Consider the following 20,064-nt stretch of genomic DNA (forward strand, 5'->3'; position numbering starts at 1 on the left):
TAATGCACGTGTATAAAAAAAAAATATTTAGAATTCAATTTGTAGCATTTTTGCTATATAGGTCTAGAACCCCTTGAACATTAACAATAACCTTTCCAACTGAGGTAGTTTTGCGTACATATGCAGCCGCAATTACAAGCCACGTAGGCATTGCCTCTATACGAAGTTTCCGCCTGGAGCCCCATTATTCTTTTACCTGACATCAAGGCATGAGCGTTGCGTTTGTACAGAGATAGCTGTATCAAGGTTCGTATTGATCTGCGATTGTCTATCTGCATTATACAGTCTCTTGTATAAGACAGCATAGGTCCAGAAATAGGGCATGATGGAAGTTTATAATTTTGGAAAAGCAAACAAAATTGTCTTGACGTAAACTGTCTGATGCCAAAATATATTCTCCATTGCCGAAGTGAAAAATGTATCTAACCTTTGTTAGTGGAGTTCCAATTTAATATATATAGGGCAGAATTAATATAACGAGATGCCAGTTATTATAATAGTGTACGACCGCGTGTGAGATCTTTAACACTGAGAAAACGAGGTATATACACCATACACAGACAGCACTCGAAATTAATAAGGTACGGAGTGTAATTCATACATGGATTCCATTTAGCATGGTAAAAAGGAGGTTAATTCTAACATGGATTCCATTTAGTATGGTAGGAAGGAGGTTGCTATCACATGGTGTTATATGTATACGAGTTCTTTTCTCTTGCATATCACCGGTTAAGACATGTTAGGTTCGAATCACACTTGCATAACATTATCGCTAGTTATATCCTTTTTATTAATTGAGGAAACGTCGAATTCAGGTTGGATTATACATAAAAGACTAAAGTCGAACCCTACGATATATTAACTGTGTAGATTATACATTTTCTCAAATATAGATATGTATGTATGTATGTATGTATGTATGTATGTATGTATGTATGTATGTATGTATGTATGTATGTATGTATGTATGTATGTATGTATGTATGTATGTGTGTGTGTGTATGTATGTATGTATGTATGTATGTATGTATGTATGTATGTATGTGTGTGTGTAGGTGCATGTGTATGTATGTATGTATGTAAATACGTATGGATGGATAGATGGATGGATGGATGCATGCATGCATGGTATGTATGTATGTATGTATGTATGCATGTATGTATTATCACAGAAAATACTATTTCTACCAGGTACGTCACATATGTCATATCGTGTATGATATTCGGGTCTTCTTAAACAAATTCATGTATCTATATATCTTAATGACTAAGCATGAGTAAAACATTGGAAAGAATATATTTTGCAAGAAAACTCGAAGTGTATAACTTTTATTTGGTCTCCAGTGATCGAGCCCAATAACAACTCATTTATTGACTAGTAAAGAATAGCATGGGTAAATCAATTAGAACAATTCTTTTGACACGGTACAGCAGTAATATCCGGAAAAGACATTTATGAGAAATAACAATTGATTTACAAAGATGTAGACTGAAGTTGACATCTGATTTTAGCGTATGCTGTGAACAAGAGAATCCTTGTTTACATGAAGTATTACGGGAAACATTTCGGTGATATTTTCAGTGGATTGTCCACAGGTATACCAAACCCCTGACCTAGCACACTGCACAAATTGCTAAAATGTTGTAATGAGCTGTTGATAGCATCAAACGTGTGCTCCGGGTCAGTTGAGGAATGTATGTTTACAGGCGGTCTAGTCGATTCGAGATTAAATAAGACAATTAGTTATTCGGCGTCATCAAAGACGGTTTCGATTTTATTAACAGCAACTATCACAGACCTGGTCAGTAAGGTCATCAATGAACTGCTCACAACGACTGGTCATTTCGATGATTATACATTCGGCAATATAAAACGGATTGTCGTTGTGGACATACCACAAAAGATTTTATACAAAACCGGTAATGTGTAAATAGAATATAAGGCAAACTTCAAAGGAGTACCCGACACTGTGTTTCACATGGAAGTACCTGTGTCGATAGGTAGAAGAAAAATAGATTTCGATATTATTAATACACATATACGTTTCCTAATCAAAATGAAGGAAAGGAATTACCAGTACATTGCACGAGTCGGTATTGTCTTCCATACGTACGTCTTAACGTGAGAAAATGCTTCTCAAAGAGTTGTAATTTGCCTAATCATATCATAAGGGTCGGGCATATAGATTTAAATAAAGGAATTTTCTAATCCGAACCACATTCGCATGTAGTATTTGTTTTAGATATATATGTGTTATGTTTACCAGGTTTAACTTGCACAATGACTAAGAAGCATCTAGCTGATTAATTGTAATATCTATGTACAAGATAGGCTGTTCCGATTTGTTCTCAGGACCAACAAAAAAGATAAATTAGTCTCTTAGTCTTAACTATCATGCATCTAACAGTTTATTGATATCATTAGAGACTGCCTGATGTTTCTTTTAATCTTTAACAAGGCCATACTTTTCCCATCTTTTTAAATGCTATCATAATCTAATTGTAATAACTGAATCTACTGATACTCATGTAGTAGCATTTTCTAAACAAAGATATGAGCAAAAAATAGTTTCAATGGAATATAAATAAATAAATGCATATCAGAATATTATATAGAAAATAAATGTCAGAATATTCATTTTAAAATAGACGATTTTATTCGAATTTAAAATAGAAGATATTATTAGAATTTAACAGCCTGAATTTTGTAAAAGCCATAAAGATTAATTTTAATTAAATACGTGCTATCTAATGCAAAGCGCTTTCTATCGTTTTGTTTGTGTTTATAAAATCTTTTTAAAAATACAACCATTTATCCTAAACCATGAGAACATTAGATCCTTGAAGACTGTTAAACCATTGATAATTATACGTACTTATACGTACATGGCCACCAGCGACGTTCCATATACATCGATAGCGATGATTGGATGCAATCAAACAGAGTACTATTAAAACATATGTTAATAAAGTTAACAGAACTATAAAACAGTAGGACCATCCTAAGCAGTATCTGAATTTACATAGTTTATATTTCTCACAGTCAACTTTTGCAACATAATCGTTGCTGGGATCGAGTCGTCCTTATACCGGAAGACTAAAGTCTACTGTATTCTTCTGAATCAGTACATTACAAAATAGAAAACAACATATTGTACTAAAGCAAACGGATATATATTCAGCAAGAAAGTTCGCTTTGTACAACTGAGTCGTAACGTATAGCATTCAGGGGTACATTTTGTACATACACATTTTCGGTGCGCATAATGGCCCATTTCTGTTTATTGCTTCAAGCTTGCAGAATTCTACTCTACTGTTCCGAGTATTTTTAGAGGTCTATAAGGTATACAATAGAGGTAGTTGCAATTCATATTTAGAATCCCCGACAAAAAAGGCACATATAGAAAAAGGAAATGGTTTGTTCAGTATCACGGCAGAATCTGCTGAATCAGAAAGTAATATAACAAAAGCCGTAAATATTTTAAAACTTTGTCATTATAGCCAAGGTAACAAACTTGAAATAAGGTATTAACTTGTTCATGCTTAAAGATTGATGCCCTATTTATATGACAAGTATTGATCTATGTCCTTATATACATTTTCTTACCAAGCTTCGATACACTCGCAACACAAACCAATAAAGCTGCAGATTGATAGTATAAAGATATCAAAGAACCTTTGCTCACTGTTGTTACATGAAACGAATCTGAAAGAAAACCATGCTGCTGCCATTGGTACTAAACTTCAAAATGTATTTAGCTAATTTACATAAAACCTTTTGAAAGCCATCCATATAAATGAAATATAAATCAATATACTATAGGTAATGAGATATATAACAAATATCGTCTTCCTATTTGCTTCTAGAATTTAGAGACAAATGAACTTCGACGAATAACCAGCATATCAACGGTTAGAAGTGTCCTTCTCGATGTGCAATTTATGGTAGTACAGTCATACGCCCCGCATCGTCTGTTCAGGTCTGAAATTAGCAAGAAATATACTTGAAACAAACGATTTGTCCACATAATTAGCTTTCATCCAAAACGATTTACAACATTTTAAGTAGCATCGAAGTGAAAGTGGTTTAAATGCTGACATTAAATCCAATCTATGCGACAAAATAGTCACGTAACAATTCCTACAATATTTGAAGATAATACACCTTTTATAAGATGCATAGCGACTCATAAATCCAGTTTATTCACTATCCAATGTTTGAAACATAGTACAGACGTTAATCAGTTCTACCACACCGACATCTATTTATGCATTTAATATTGATGACTGATTCAAATAGTTGTCAAATCAAATTTAGCCAAAAAATTGCAAGTAGATGATGTAAGTTGGATTATGCATCCAGATGTGTAAGTTTTCGTAAGCAGTATAAATGAATATACGTGCATGTCATAATAGTATGATGCAGCTAAATGAACTAAACTTAATTATTTTTCTATTATCAGAAGTTGGAACAGAACAGGATCTACAACAACCTTTCAGTAGTATTTTAATAATATTGTTTTGTTACAATACAAGGATTCGGATTATCATTGTTTATTAAATATAACATAATGAATGAACTTACAATAAATTGTATATTCTTGCAGTGATAAACTAGTTTAAACAGTTCACAAACGAAGTCTACGGGAATGATAAGTCCGAGTATTTGTCCACTTTTACGTTCTAGCAAATCAATATCATTGGTTCTTGGCAGAATACACAGGGATCCATTTATATAAATCAGAACCGAATATACCCAACTATAATTCAGATTATTTGTTTATGACAAAGACGTATCCACATAGTTTTCTTGCGAACAGTATCAAACAATTATGTTAATATATATTCGTCCCAGATGATTAGAGTATATATGCTCTTTAAAAACGCTCGTCAACATACCCAAGTTCATTCACTTTATCAAGATATATTAGGACCTCAAACTTATAAAAAGAAAGAAACAACGGAAACAGGTTTTTATGAAATTGTGCTTTAACACGGAATTTCTTTTATGAACATGTAGATGTTCATCCAAGATCAGATATTTTATTAATGAAAACAGAAAATACCACAAAGACAGTTCTACAATTATATTCCACATCAAGTGCAATCATCTTTCAACTTCTGTTCATGTATTATGTAGTACTTGTAAGTAAATTTTGTCGACAGGAACATGTGGTGAGGTGAATGGATAAATGGCTAAACAAGCCATCACATTTGATATTATGGCAATATGATGAACATTCCTGTTATCACCACTTTATAAGATAACAACAAAAAATATTATTCTTACTTTACTAATTCAACCGTGTGGTGAATATATTGCATACCTCAGTGGTGTGTTCTGGTGTTAAAGAACTGTACATATTCTTTCCTTGATTTTCACATGGACGAAGTGTTTCATAACTGTTGCTGAAATGAAAAATCTGTCTACGTATGTGTTTGCTTCACTATCTTTCAGTCGCTATACAATAATGACTGCCCTTACCCAACAATGTGAGTTTTTAATTAAATGGCGAATAACGTCGACAAAAGCATTTGTGTAACAAATTATCAATTTATATCACTTGTTTCCATACTGTAATTACAATTATGACTTCCTATGTGGAAGATGGTATGGCTTAATGCCAGAGAAACCGCATCAGTAACTAAACACAACTTAACATAATAAATACATACATTCAGAGTCGACTGGTTCATTGTATAAATTAATTTTGAAGTCGATCTTGACATAATTTAGGGATAAAGACATTGCAAATAAAAGTGGAAGCATATAGCCGACACCATTATTTTAAACTGGACTTATTCAATTAAATTAAAGCAATCTTTTGATAATCAACCATCAGTTTGATCATTTGTTAGAATGGGATACAAGGCCGATGCCAGCATTTTTAATGAAAAACATCTTGTGGCGTGCATTTATTATTATCAGACGTTTAAGATGCTAGACCTACCCTGTATAGTTTACTAATAAGAATGTTAATTTTTAACGTCAGTGACTAGGTGAGAACATTATACAACATGATGACGAGAATACCTATACCTCTTGCTCCTTTGTTATACTTTATTGCAACAAATCCTTTTTTATGTTTCAATCAGAGACCGCTCTACAATCTGTTTTTTTTATTTAAATTTTACTACTAATCAAGTTCGAAATTTCACTGCAGATAGGTGGGAGCATTCAAGCTACTACTGAATGACAAATCTCAATTATTGTTACGTATTATTTCTCTAGTTATTATGAATCCAAATAACCACCCATCTATCAATCGTTCATACGAGCTAACGAAGCACCAGCGTGAGCATGGCATCACGCCAGAGTTTCCTCTATTTCCAAAGACCTCAAGACGACAGTTGTTAAAATCTAAATTGTTCTAAACCGCTTGAATACTACACATAATATGATCCTGATTACCTAATGACCACAAATCACGAAACTTTGATTTTACACTTGCATATTTTTCTTTTGTGTTACACTTGTAATGTTTATTAGTAAGCTGTTCCAAGGGAAATATTAGTATTTCACTCCATGAAATACAAAAATCCTACACAAAAATGTGTTTTTAATTTAAATTACTATATATATATATATATATATATATATATATATATATATATATATATATATATATATATATATATATATATAACTGTAAATATAATCTCATATGATAAGAATGACGGATGGGTCTATTTTATGAATGTAATACATGATGGCAAAAGCATGTATTTTATGAAATCTGCTCTTATCAACAATTACGTCCAAGTTACGCCTCAATGCAACAAATATTCATTAGAATCTAACAACTTTAGATTAGAATCTAACAACGTTATAAAGGTTATAGACGGGGATTTAAACACAAACTGTACATACCCTAAGTTTAATCCATGATGGCAAAAGCATATATTTTATAAAAGCTGCTCTTATCAACAATTACGTTCAAGTTACGCCTCAATGCAACACATATTTATTGGAACCTAACAACGTTATAAAGGTTCTAGACAGGGACTTAAACACAAACTGTAAACTGTACATACCCTAAGTTTATTACACATCGATCAATCCCTCCATCTATCCATCCATCCATAAATTTATCTATCTATCTATCTATCTATCTCTCTCTCTCTCTCTCACTCTCTCTCTCTCTCTCTCTCTCTCTCTCTCTCTCTCTCTCTCTCTCTGTATATATATACATATATATATATATATATATATATATATATATATATATATATATATATATATATATATATATATATATATATATATATATTACCCTGGATTGTGGTATTCTATCTGTTCCGGTTCAATACCTATAACATTGATGATATAAATATTAATAATAATGCAAATCAGTAACTATTTCAATAATAAGCTCCACTGTGAAAACAGTGTGCACCCATGGCAGTAAACTTATCAGCCATACAATTTAATATGCAAAAAATATTTATTTTTGGTTATAGATAAATTGTCCGTATCCTTATTCCCATATTTGCCTTTATATTGATGTTTTGATACAAATAAAATGGCACAAAATCTCAGGCTAGATAGGTGTACAAAAATATTTACTAAACAATGTTTTTCAGAAATGGCTAAAAATGTAATAGTTTTCGCTTTTTTTAATTTGATATAAGTGTGCTTTTCGTTGAAATCCTAGACAGGTGAACATGTATTCATCGACTGCAAAACAGCGATCGATTTGGGGAGCGGCAAGTTCTAGAAACTCTTGAAAGTTATACTTCCCGTAATTCTGTTTTCAAGATTTGTCTAACGCCTGTTAAGTCGTTTAACAAACATAAAGACACTACGAACGATCCAGAGAATTTACCAGCAGCAGAGAGGGTGAACAGAACAATTACTGGAAGATCCATTTTTGAAACATAAAGCTTCATACGGAAACGAAATAAATAATGTTAATAAGGTCAAATCGAAGAATCTAATGCCCGAGAGTTTCTCTAGTTGGCTTAGTTTATTTTCTTACTCTGTCATATGTGGGTTTTTTAAAATGACCTTCTAGCAAGATCATATACATATATATGTGAACACCATCTTCGCAGCTTTATCTTTTACATAATTTATATACAATTTTAGTTTATATACAGAAAGATAAAGAGACATAGTTACCTGTAGGTTCTAAATATACACTCAAGTCGATACTATTGCTATGCAGTCCCTCATATTCTCTTTCATCCACATCTCCTCTATGGGCAGTGTCACAAGAAATTCTGCTCATCCTTATATCTCGTTCAGAGCTAATCGCCATCAAAAGAAATGGAAGCGGTTAATTTCAAATATAAATAGATGTACGATAATAATAGCCTATAACAGTATATAAATAATCTTTATCATAGGAAAATATAAACTCCAGCGACGTTTGGTATTGACAATATTGACAAGGATATTTTTCCTGTAGGTTCGAAATCTACACTCAGTTCGATCCTATTACTATGCAGTTTCTCATATTCCCTTTCATCCACATCTCGTATTTGAAAGAAACTGCGCTAACCCTTAAATCGCGTTCAGAGCAAATCGCCATCAAAGGAAATGGAAGTGGTTGATTTCAAATGTAAATAGCTGTACGAAAATAGTAAGCTATAACAGTATATAAATACTCCATATCGGAGGACTATATAAAACTACAGCAACGTTTGGTTTTGACAATACTGACAACGACATATTGACAGAAAAGAATATATTCAAATCATCTAATTGCTGATTATGTCCACATTTATTCACAAAATCATTTCTATGTTGTAGCTTGCAATCCGACTAATAATATTACATGCATTCCTACTAGGTAGACAGGTATTTAAATATGAAGAAAAAAAACACACACGCACACGAACGCACACACACAGATATATATATATATATATATATATATATATATATATATATATATATATATATATATATCTTACCATATGACTTTTTCCTCTCTTGGCCTTCTTCCTGCAATATGTTGTTTTATCAAATTAGCTTATTGATTATGTCATTTAGCAGCGAACAAATATGGGTCACTATCAAATCCGAATATGTGTTTTGTACTTAAAAGTGTACCTGCAATTTAAGACCAGATCAATATACAAATTCAAAACTGCGTATCTATCATGTTCATGGGCTCGGAAGGTCTAATGCAAAACGAAAAATTCCTCTACTTGGTAATGTATTCACAGTTTGTGCACGATCGTACCCAGATATTCCGTGGTAACGTCTTCTACAGGACGAATTGAATGAAGACTATAAGGTCATTTGACAAGAAATATAAGACTCAAGTCTAAGTAGCGCTTTATTCCAGTTTGCCTAAGTCTGATGACGAATTCAAATAGGCTTTATGTTGACGTGATTTCAGATGAGTGTTTTCTAATTCCTTTACCTTAATGTTGTCCCCTGTACATTCAGCTGTCACCAATCGTTCCCTCTATATATTTTGATCAAAGTTTATAAACGCATGGAAATATGAATTCACTCACCTTGTCCTGTAAGACGAAACTGTAAACTACCTCTTCTCCATATTATAAGTAACGTAATGGCAACCGAAAACGGAACAGTCAATGCCGCTCCAACACCAGCGAATACTAGTTTCACCAAAATCTCTGTCAGTAGCATACAAAACGTATCTTAGCAACATAGCATATCCTCTCACCAAAATTAATTTCTTCTATCTACCCAAAATTAATTTTGAAAACAAATCAGCCAGTCTACTCACAAAACATGATAACAATTATTCAATAAATAAGCTCCCCTTTACCTAAAGACGTTTTGCATATGTATATAGAAAAGGAAAACGCATCATGATATCTGATGTAGAAAGCTGCTTCCGTTTGAGGTTAAAATGTTGGATTCTTAACGCGTACGACTGTGTAAAAATGAAATCAATAACATGCAATTTCCATTCAATATTATATATGGGAGGTGATGCTTAAATTATGTTTCATTTCTTAAAATGATTAATTGCCGGACAATGGGAGCCTGCAACATAGGAAAAGTACGGTCATCTGACTCTCGGAAATCATACATATATATTCCGACAAGTTAATCGTGCAAAATAAGCTGAAAATATGTCACAAGATTCAGTTCAAAACGCGTAGTAAATAACAGCTTCAATTTCAGACTGCTTACTATACTAACACTCCTGGCCGTGACTGACTAACCCCTTACAAAATATCATGATACCCCCTGCAAAAGATCATGTGGGTTCCCATTCGCAGGACAATGCCTTCCAGATTCAATGTTTTCCATCAGGCATCTAAAGCATTAATTAATATTAGAGTTTGTGTTAGGAAATCTTCTGATATATTTGCTATTGGATTGAATTTCTTAATGTCCCATACTAAAGGAATGTCATGTCTGAGGGAGTAGCTTAACGAATTATTAGTAATTTCTTGTGTATCTATCTAGGTATCCACCTTTTATAATTTTATTTTCATTTTGAAACTTTGTTAATTTTGTTTTATTTCTCATAAGATAAATTGTTATTATAACTTGAAGTCCAAGATAAATTGTTATTGATACTATTCTGACCAAGTGTTACTGTTTTCGAGGTGTACGCTACCATTACAGAAAACGCAGGATAACGTTAAAGTCATGGGAATAACATCTGAAAAAATAAATCATGTATACTGTACTCATTCAGTACAGTGAGTGTAAGAGAGGTAACTCTGTTTACATTGCTTGACGTTTCTGTAGGAGGATACGGCAGTGATTATCATGCAAGCTATGTAAATTAACTATGCTGTATGTACTAAAGGAAATTATCGAATTTTTCCAAGTAATATGTAAAATAAAAATAAATACATTTTCCACCTCAGGCATCTGTATGGCTGAATCAAGCAATTAATGTTTGACTAAAACTAGCCAATTTTATTGTTTATAAAGACTATGTGTGTTAATAATTCAGTAGCCAAATATGACTGGCTGTATTCAAAACAAACAATGTGCCAGGAACTTATTGATGTTTCATGTTCACTTTATCTCTATTCATTTGGGATATTATATACGAAAAGTATCAATTAAGAAGTTAGGAAAGTTTAACATTTTTATTCAACAATTTATGACTGGGCATTGTACATTTCTCAAAATGGAGATTTAGATATCGAGTTGCTAAGGTTAATGATGATGCAGAGGATGAACATATATTTAAGAATAAAAGTGTCTATTAAAGATTACAACAATTCAACCATTATAATAAAGTTATCAATGATCATGTGTGAAAAATATGCAATAAAGGTCTTCGCTATATTTTAATTCCATTACATTTTGGCCGTTTTGAGTTCTTTTCTGTATTTATATTTGTGTAATCATTTGTTTGAAGTGGTTATTTTATTTTATTTAAATGCTGACTTAGAAAAACAAATGTTCAAGACACTAATTTCCTCTATAATGTCAATAGTTACCAGTTTGATTTGCAGTTGACGTAGACGGTACAGTGACATACCCTTTTGTACTTTCCAGGTTTGATGTTCTGGTGCCTTCTAAGCGAAAATAAAATTAAAAAATTATACGGAAGGGGAAAAACGAATTCCTGAAAGATTCACTCTAACTAGGGTCATCAGCACATTTATCACGTCCAGAAAAGCGTTGAAATAAAACATTTTTTTTGTTGATCATACAAAGTTATCGTTCCCTTTTTCGTTTTGTTTGGTTATGTATTTTTCTACAGGTAACATCTCAGTTGTTGAAAGAAAAAAGAATCTTTAAAACAAATGTTAAAATAATTTAGTTTGCAAGAAAAAAAACTAAATGAGCTTTGCCTTTGATTTTTTTCATAGGATTATGACCCTTACGTGATTCAGATTTGATTGCGTGTAATAATCAAGAAGTTAGGAAAGTTTAACATTTTTATTCAACAATTTATGACTGGGCATTGTACATTTCTCAAAATGGAGATTTAGATATCGAGTTGCCAGAGTTAATGATGATGCAGAGGATGGACATGTATTTAAGAATAAAAGTGTCTATTAAAGATTACAATAATTCAACCATTATAATAAAGTTATCAATGATCATGTGTGAAAAATATGCAATAAAGGTCTTCGTTGTATTTTAATTCCATTACATTTTGGCCGTTTTGAGTTCTTTTCTGTATTTATATTTGTGTAATCATTTGTTTGAAGTCGTTATTTTATTTTATTTAAATGCTGACTTAGAAAAACAAATGTTCAAGACACTAATTTCCTCTATAATATCAATAGTTACCAGTTTGATTTGCAGTTGACGTAGACGGTATCCTGACATACCCTTTTGTACTTTCCAGGTTTGATGTTCTGGTGTCTTCTAAGCGAAAATAAAATTAAAAAAATATACGGAAGGGGAAAAACGAATTCCTGAAAGATTCACTCTAACTAGGGTCATCAGCACATTTATCACGTCCAGAAAAGCGTTGAAATAAAACATTTTTTTTGTTGATCATACAAAGTTATCGTTCCCTTTTTCGTTTTGTTTGGTTATGTATTTTTCTACAGGTAACATCTCAGTTGTTGAAAGAAAAAAGAATCTTTAAAACAAATGTTAAAATAATTTAGTTTGCAAGAAAAAAAACTAAATGAGCTTTGCCTTTGATTTTTTTCATAGGATTATGACCCTTACGTGATTCAGATTTGATTGCGTGTAATAATCAAGAAGTTAGGAAAGTTTAACATTTTTATTCAACAATTTATGACTGGGCATTGTACATTTCTCAAAATGGAGATTTAGATATCGAGTTGCCAGAGTTAATGATGATGCAGAGGATGGACATGTATTTAAGAATAAAAGTGTCTATTAAAGATTACAATAATTCAACCATTATAATAAAGTTATCAATGATCATGTGTGAAAAATATGCAATAAAGGTCTTCGTTGTATTTTAATTCCATTACATTTTGGCCGTTTTGAGTTCTTTTCTGTATTTATATTTGTGTAATCATTTGTTTGAAGTCGTTATTTTATTTTATTTAAATGCTGACTTAGAAAAACAAATGTTCAAGACACTAATTTCCTCTATAATATCAATAGTTACCAGTTTGATTTGCAGTTGACGTAGACGGTATCCTGACATACCCTTTTGTACTTTCCAGGTTTGATGTTCTGGTGTCTTCTAAGCGAAAATAAAATTAAAAAAATATACGGAAGGGGAAAAACGAATTCCTGAAAGATTCACTCTAACTAGGGTCATCAGCACATTTATCACGTCCAGAAAAGCGTTGAAATAAAACATTTTTTTTGTTGATCATACAAAGTTATCGTTCCCTTTTTCGTTTTGTTTGGTTATGTATTTTTCTACAGGTAACATCTCAGTTGTTGAAAGAAAAAAGAATCTTTAAAACAAATGTTAAAATAATTTAGTTTGCAAGAAAAAAAACTAAATGAGCTTTGCCTTTGATTTTTTTCATAGGATTATGACCCTTACGTGATTCAGATTTGATTGCGTGTAATAATCAAGAAGTTAGGAAAGTTTAACATTTTTATTCAACAATTTATGACTGGGCATTGTACATTTCTCAAAATGGAGATTTAGATATCGAGTTGCCAGAGTTAATGATGATGCAGAGGATGGACATGTATTTAAGAATAAAAGTGTCTATTAAAGATTACAATAATTCAACCATTATAATAAAGTTATCAATGATCATGTGTGAAAAATATGCAATAAAGGTCTTCGTTGTATTTTAATTCCATTACATTTTGGCCGTTTTGAGTTCTTTTCTGTATTTATATTTGTGTAATCATTTGTTTGAAGTCGTTATTTTATTTTATTTAAATGCTGACTTAGAAAAACAAATGTTCAAGACACTAATTTCCTCTATAATATCAATAGTTACCAGTTTGATTTGCAGTTGACGTAGACGGTATCCTGACATACCCTTTTGTACTTTCCAGGTTTGATGTTCTGGTGTCTTCTAAGCGAAAATAAAATTAAAAAAATATACGGAAGGGGAAAAACGAATTCCTGAAAGATTCACTCTAACTAGGGTCATCAGCACATTTATCACGTCCAGAAAAGCGTTGAAATAACACATTTTTTTGTTGATCATACAAAGTTCTCGTTCCCTTTATCGTTTTGTTTGGTTATGTATTTTTCTACAGGTAACATCTCAGTTCTTGAAAAAAAAAGAATCTTTAGAACAAATGTTAAAATAAATTTAGTTTGCAAGAAAAAAAAATTAAATGAGCTTTGCCTTTGATTTTTTCATAGGATTATGACCCTTACGTGATTCAGGTTTGACTGCTTGTAATAATCGAGACAGTCCGTTTTTAACCTTTTCGTTGTAAAACGGGTGATGGTGGAAGTATTTGTAATCGAACTGTTTGTGAGGTAAAGAAATGTTCCCCAACTCATCGCATATTTGCCAATCATGAGACAATTTAAAGAATAAAAGAGAATACTGCATATAGACTTGCTTATTATTGTACAAATTAAATAACATAGCACTTAGTATAGATAGAACACATCTGAAACGATCATACTTTATTCCAAATATCTTAATTAATACGTAGTCAAGTGTAAATCACATAAGGGACATAATCCTATGAAAAAGCCAAGGCAAAACTCATTCATTTTTTTCATACAAATTAGATTATTTCTCTCAATAGCTGAGTTATACCAATAGAAAAATACTTAACCAAACACAATGATAAAGGGACCAATATACGCGAACACAACATTAAAAGCTGATGCTATATGCTTATGAGCCGGACACTAATAAATTTAAAGACTGTACTAAAATATCTCAAATAGCTTCTTCCTCTGCGTGAGACTGATTTAATATCCTTCTTATCTCTTAGCTTTGAACAATAGAGTTTTTAATTATTTATTTATTTACATGTTTACTCACTGAATATCAAACACCGATCAAAAATTTAAAATACTATAATAATGTCGTGAATCTCTTATAATAATTCACACTTTATACATTATACCACTATAATTGTCATGGCAAATGTATCAAATGATTTTGTACTATGTGATATTCTTCAAGCAAAGAGTTAATAAGTGTATCATTTAATTTGCAAGACACATTTACCTTGAATGTCGAGAACTATTGAATCCAAAAGAAATCCCTTATCATCCCAGGTAACATACGTGCCAATGTCTAACCATGATACTTTTTGCAACGTTAAAGAAAAACTGTTTACATTCAATACACAGTTTTCTATTCGATCCGTATACAGATACTCTGAACAGTTTGCCTGTTTCACGTCATAGATTGCAATAGGAAGATGTGTAGGATCGATCATCTCAATTTTAATTGAAGATATATTCGTTTTGTTACACATAAACTGAACAATCAACGATGCACCGTCTTGTACACGTATCACCGTACCTACAACATAAAATTCAAGGTATTATAACAAATAATATCTGCAACCGAATGTTTGTTTAAAGAGTAATAAGTGTGACAGCCTGTAAAAAATGTCAAAGATCTGTTGACTTTAACATTATCATATTCTGAATCTCATATGTCTCTCATCGTTCTGATTGAGTGAATGACCATTATGAGACTCTGGTTAAGGGTTGCTTGTAAACATATTATATTATTGCTTAACTTATCGAGGTCCTTTGATATGAAAAAAACAAAATGACAAAAACATGAGTATACATAACGTTATGTCAGAATTTCATAGAAGAAAGATCTAAAATTTCAACGCAAAATATAATACAATAAATTTCAATGAAAAACGAAATAAACATATATTTGTATAATTAAGTGAATTAACATGTATTATGAATAAGAGAAAAGGGTGGGGGAACACGTCATTTCACTAGTTATAGCCACTACTGTCATTGGGTATAATTGATAAATTTAGTATGTAGAATATAAATATTTTGGAGCATTTAGGAATATTGCACAATTTGTTCTCTGTCACATATCAATTTAAAAATATCAACAACAGGAGTAAGCTGAAAGATACAACGAGAAGGCTGCATTTTCTGACTAGTATATAAGGACCAAAAGCAAAGGAGTGTTCAACATCTTCTTTATCATGAATATCAAATCTCCTTTGAGCAGAGAACATAACATTATGGACCCAGCAAGTAGTAATAGGATCCATTATCCGGTGGTCAGTTACCACTCCTTGATTCAGCTTTGTCGGAAGTCGATGGGTACTAGCATCCGTTGGACAATTAAACTTGTTAGGTTCTGTCGATTCAGTTGTAAACGGGTCCATGGTCTTCTAGATTTATCTGGTCATTTCGTCTCCAGTAGGAAGGAAAAAATAGACGCTGAAATTTTCCTTTAAAGAAACGGTTTTTGGTACAAACTACTGAAGTATAGGGACGTGAGAGTGATCAATTATAATTGATTGTTAACAATGAATATGTTTTAGTTCGTTGAAACGGGACTGTACTTGATTTAAATGTGTGGTTACCATTCAAGTGGCGACGAAACAGTGGGATAGGCAGCAAGGATCAAACGGGGAGAGAGCGGGACATCCATTAGGACATGATAATCTTTATCCCATGAGTTTGTGGTGCATCAATAAACATTATTCACAAGATAGTTTTAGAACAGTTGGCGCCCCTGTTCTGGCTACCTTGCATGCGAGACAATAAGACAACTTACGTGGGACAATAATGCTTTTCCTCCCTTTCTCAACAGAACCATCCAATGTAGAGACTGTATAATTTCCACTGTCCATAAAATTGACTTTTAATAAGAGAATACTGAGAATACCATTGTTCATTTCGATCACTGTTATACGGCCAGTGTAATTTCTGTTAACAGATATGCCCTCAGTGAGATTCTTCCTTGGATGATAGGCCATTACATTAGTGACATATAGCTTACTGGTGCAGCCAAAGAAGGTTATTTTTAAATTTTGTTTTCCATTCATTTGAAGTAAGGTCACATTTTCTCCCTTATCATATATCTCAGGTTTCCATTCTGCAAAAAAGCATCATTTGAAATATGATTAAAATGTGATATTGACATTTCGATTTCTTTATTGAAAATCAGAAATGATAGGTTTAAAAAGCACGAACATTTATATCCGTTCATCCATTCCTTCATATGTTCTGGAAATGTTATGACTCTACAAGTATTAATTCCCTCCCTTAAGTTTTGTACTTTCTTAAGTCTACTTAAGTTCATAGCTAAAATTATATTCCATACTTCTTCTATGTTAAATGTTTTTATTTTAACTTCAGTCTATCTGTGTCAGATGAGTCAAACAACAATTATATATATATATATATATATATATATATATATATATATATATATATATATATATATATACTTTATAAATAGCATGGCTTTTAAAGAGATGATATAAAGCAATTTCTTATACCAATGATATTGTTATATCAAATTGTGATTCCCCAATGGCCCATACATACGCAGTTAGAAAGATTCTTTGAAAATTAGGTTATATTTCAACAGCTAGCGATCGCTTCTGTATTCTATACATCTCTGATGAATTTCCCTTGATTAGTCATTACCGTTGTAATACAATGATTATATATATATATATATATATATATATATATATATATATATATATATATATATATATATATATATATATATATATATATATATATATATATAATCAATATAATGAATTGAACATGCTACACAAGATCAGGGAAATTCTCTCTCTCTCTCTCTCTCTCTCATGCATAAGGAAGAGAACACGGGGAAGTCTGTGGCAGTGCCAGATTAAACACTGTGGAGGCCCTTAGGCAGTCGAAATCTTGGGGCCTTCCTCGCAAATGATCTCCTAATACGTTTATCAATATTATTTTGAACCATTGCCGTGGGGTCCATAGGACGGTGCCTACTCTGCCTATTTGGTAATCTGGCACTGATCATTGGAGTGAGAGAGAAAAAGACAACTGAATTTGCACACCTAGAAGAACCTGGTCTTGGTAACTGTTAGGTGTGCAGGCCTCGTGAAATTTTAATAAAGTGTTCACAATACCAATTATACAAAGTTGCAACACCCTGGTCAGATTAAATGATAAATGCTTGGGTTAGGAGGAGGAATATACTATAATATATTTAATGCTTTGTTTATTTTTAAGAAACATTGGGATTGGCATTGAACAAATTCGTTTATGAAAAGGTCTCCCCAACCGCATCACCACATCTCTCTCTCTCTCTCTCTCTCTCTCTGTGACAGAAACAACTGCATGTTCGATTAATTAACACATAATAGCCACTTAAATCAACTGAAAATAATATAAATGCTTGAAATACCTCTTGCGGGTTATTTTATATTTCACACCCGTTTTATTAAGCTAGCCGGAATGTGAATATTTGCGAGTTCAGCGTTCAAGAAGCTTATCATACTGTATTTGTAGTTCTCTACTTTCTTCATTTAAGCCATATTTCAGGTTTAAATCATTAGAGTGTCTCATATTTATTTAATCAATGCAAATAAAAGTAGAAGTTGAAATAAAAGAAGTAACTTTTCAATTTGCAAAGGGGTTTGCAATTACTCACAAAAAGGAAAGAACTACATTTTGTGGCATTGTCCCTGAGTGGCCGAGTGGTCTAAAGCGCTCTCCGTTACGGATCACTGCAATCTCACCTCTGTCTGCGTGGGTTCGAGTCTCGGTTTCGGCTAATGTAGGTATGTGAGAAAGCTTTCCAGTAGCTTCTCGTGGGTCGGTGGTTCTTTCTGGGGTTTTCCCGGGTTCTTCCTCCACCATTAATACTGGCCGCCATGTATAGCCTGTCGTGTGCTGAAAAATGGCGTTAAACCCTACAACAACAACATTTTGTGGCGGACAAAACTTGACAAGGCTAAGACGAGTTCATTAATTCTGTACGTAATCTAAACTTGTTGGAAATGTATATATGTGTATTTGTATATGATATCAATAAAATATATGTATAGTATGACTTCTGTATCTTTGACATACCACTAGTTGTATGAATTTTTCATTAAAAGAAAGTTCGTGGTATATCAGTGACACAGTGTAGACTATAATACTTGTGTGTGTGTCTGTGTGTGTGTGTGTGTGTGTGTGTGTGTGTGTGTGTGTGTAATCGTCATTTGCTGCCTTTCACAATTGCGTCGGAGAATTCATAGTAAGGAAACTCAATAGTTATCATTGTCAATGTCGATGTCTTATTTTGTTTTATACCTTTACATTTGTTAAAACATATAGTGAAGTCTTATTCTCAGTTTATTACGAATTCCATAGTACTACATTGGAAACATTATACTACATCAGTTTATTGCTTACCTTTTGTATCATATATTCCAAACAACATAAGAAAAAAGCATATCTTGATTAGAATAGCCAGGATTTTGCACCAAGATGTGGTTCTCCACATTTTAGCAATAATTCAAAATCTCAAGAAACGGTATATTATGTTAGATTATAGTCAAGAAGCGTAATTCTCTAAGGTAGTCATATGTGGTTCACAGGCTATGGTGCAAGCAGAATGACGGATGATGCGTTCTAGATAACTCAAATACGTCTTTAGTTCCGCATCAGAATTATAGACTGCAGAGATGTGATGAAAATCTATTTCTGACTCTTTTTTAAAATTAGGGATCACGTGCAAACGGTGGTGATAATGAATTTGCATATATGCTCGCTATTAAACGACATTTTTTGGAACAGTGTCAAAAGGAACAGAAGTGTATTGTTAACTTCGGCCGTATAAAGATTTCTGATACAATTGTAGATGGCGATATCCAATATCCGGTATATATGTGCAACGAGATGTTGCTAGGTCTCGTAGTTCTCTGTCTTCACTCTATTATTTAATGATGTGAAGGAAATAATCAACCAGGCCATATATGCGTCATCAAATCAATCTCTAATCAAGGTCTTAGCTCTAGACGGGAATTTCACATATTTTCAGTTTCAGAATAATTTTTGTTTCTCGCAGCAGAGTAATCCCTGGAGTTTGTTTTAATAAGGATAAACAATTAAGAGAGAGAGAGAGAGAGAGAGAGAGAGAGAGAGAGAGATAATAAAAATGTTTCAGTACACAAGGCAATTATATATATATTGGCTGCAACAATAAATTAAGCATATGAAACGATATAATTGTTCGAAATCTAAATCGTTAGTATATATTCATGAGTCTGTGAACGTGTAAGAATAACACTGTGACTGT

General features: G+C 32.3%; 1 protein-coding gene across 6 annotated transcripts; it reads right to left on the reverse strand.

The window, feature by feature from the left end:
* Positions 1–1,313: 1,313 nt before the first annotated feature.
* LOC149769863 (uncharacterized) lies at positions 1,314–19,575 on the reverse strand. 6 transcript variants are annotated; one of them, XM_089949718.1, is made up of 13 exons: positions 19,179–19,575; positions 16,546–16,866; positions 15,004–15,303; positions 13,801–13,878; positions 12,999–13,076; positions 12,197–12,274; positions 11,395–11,472; positions 9,472–9,594; positions 8,920–8,950; positions 8,123–8,250; positions 7,275–7,311; positions 5,328–5,409; positions 1,314–3,982 (listed from the first exon to the last, which is right to left on the reverse strand). In XM_089949718.1, exons 1-13 carry the CDS (start codon positions 19,267–19,269, stop codon positions 3,977–3,979), a joined length of 1,431 nt encoding a protein of 476 aa, XP_089805844.1. In that variant the 5' UTR covers positions 19,270–19,575; the 3' UTR covers positions 1,314–3,976. The 6 variants fall into 6 exon arrangements, with proteins under 6 accessions (XP_089805844.1, XP_089805845.1, XP_089805849.1 ...); XM_089949719.1 differs by lacking the exon at positions 19,179–19,575 and adding an exon at positions 18,430–18,855; XM_089949723.1 differs by lacking the exon at positions 15,004–15,303 and having other exon boundaries at positions 19,179–19,573.
* Between the last annotated feature and the right edge of the window lie 489 nt (positions 19,576–20,064).

The sequence above is a fragment of the Sinohyriopsis cumingii genome, unplaced genomic scaffold (assembly GCF_028554795.1).
Source record: "Sinohyriopsis cumingii isolate HCF-2022 unplaced genomic scaffold, ASM2855479v2 utg003142l, whole genome shotgun sequence".
Taxonomy (NCBI): domain Eukaryota; kingdom Metazoa; phylum Mollusca; class Bivalvia; order Unionida; family Unionidae; genus Sinohyriopsis; species Sinohyriopsis cumingii.

Excerpts from the sequence above, each read along its gene's own strand:
- LOC149769863 (XM_089949718.1), bottom strand. The coding sequence starts at position 19,269 with ATGTGGAGAACCACATCTTGGTGCAAAATCCTGGCTATTCTAATCAAG. Across the intron at positions 15,304-16,545 it reads GAAAAGCATTATTGTCCCAC|GTACGGTGATACGTGTACAA; the intron begins GTAAGTTGTCTT and ends TTTATGTTGTAG. Across the intron at positions 11,473-12,196 it reads GTCAACTGCAAATCAAACTG|AAGGCACCAGAACATCAAAC; the intron begins GTAACTATTGAT and ends ATTTTCGCTTAG.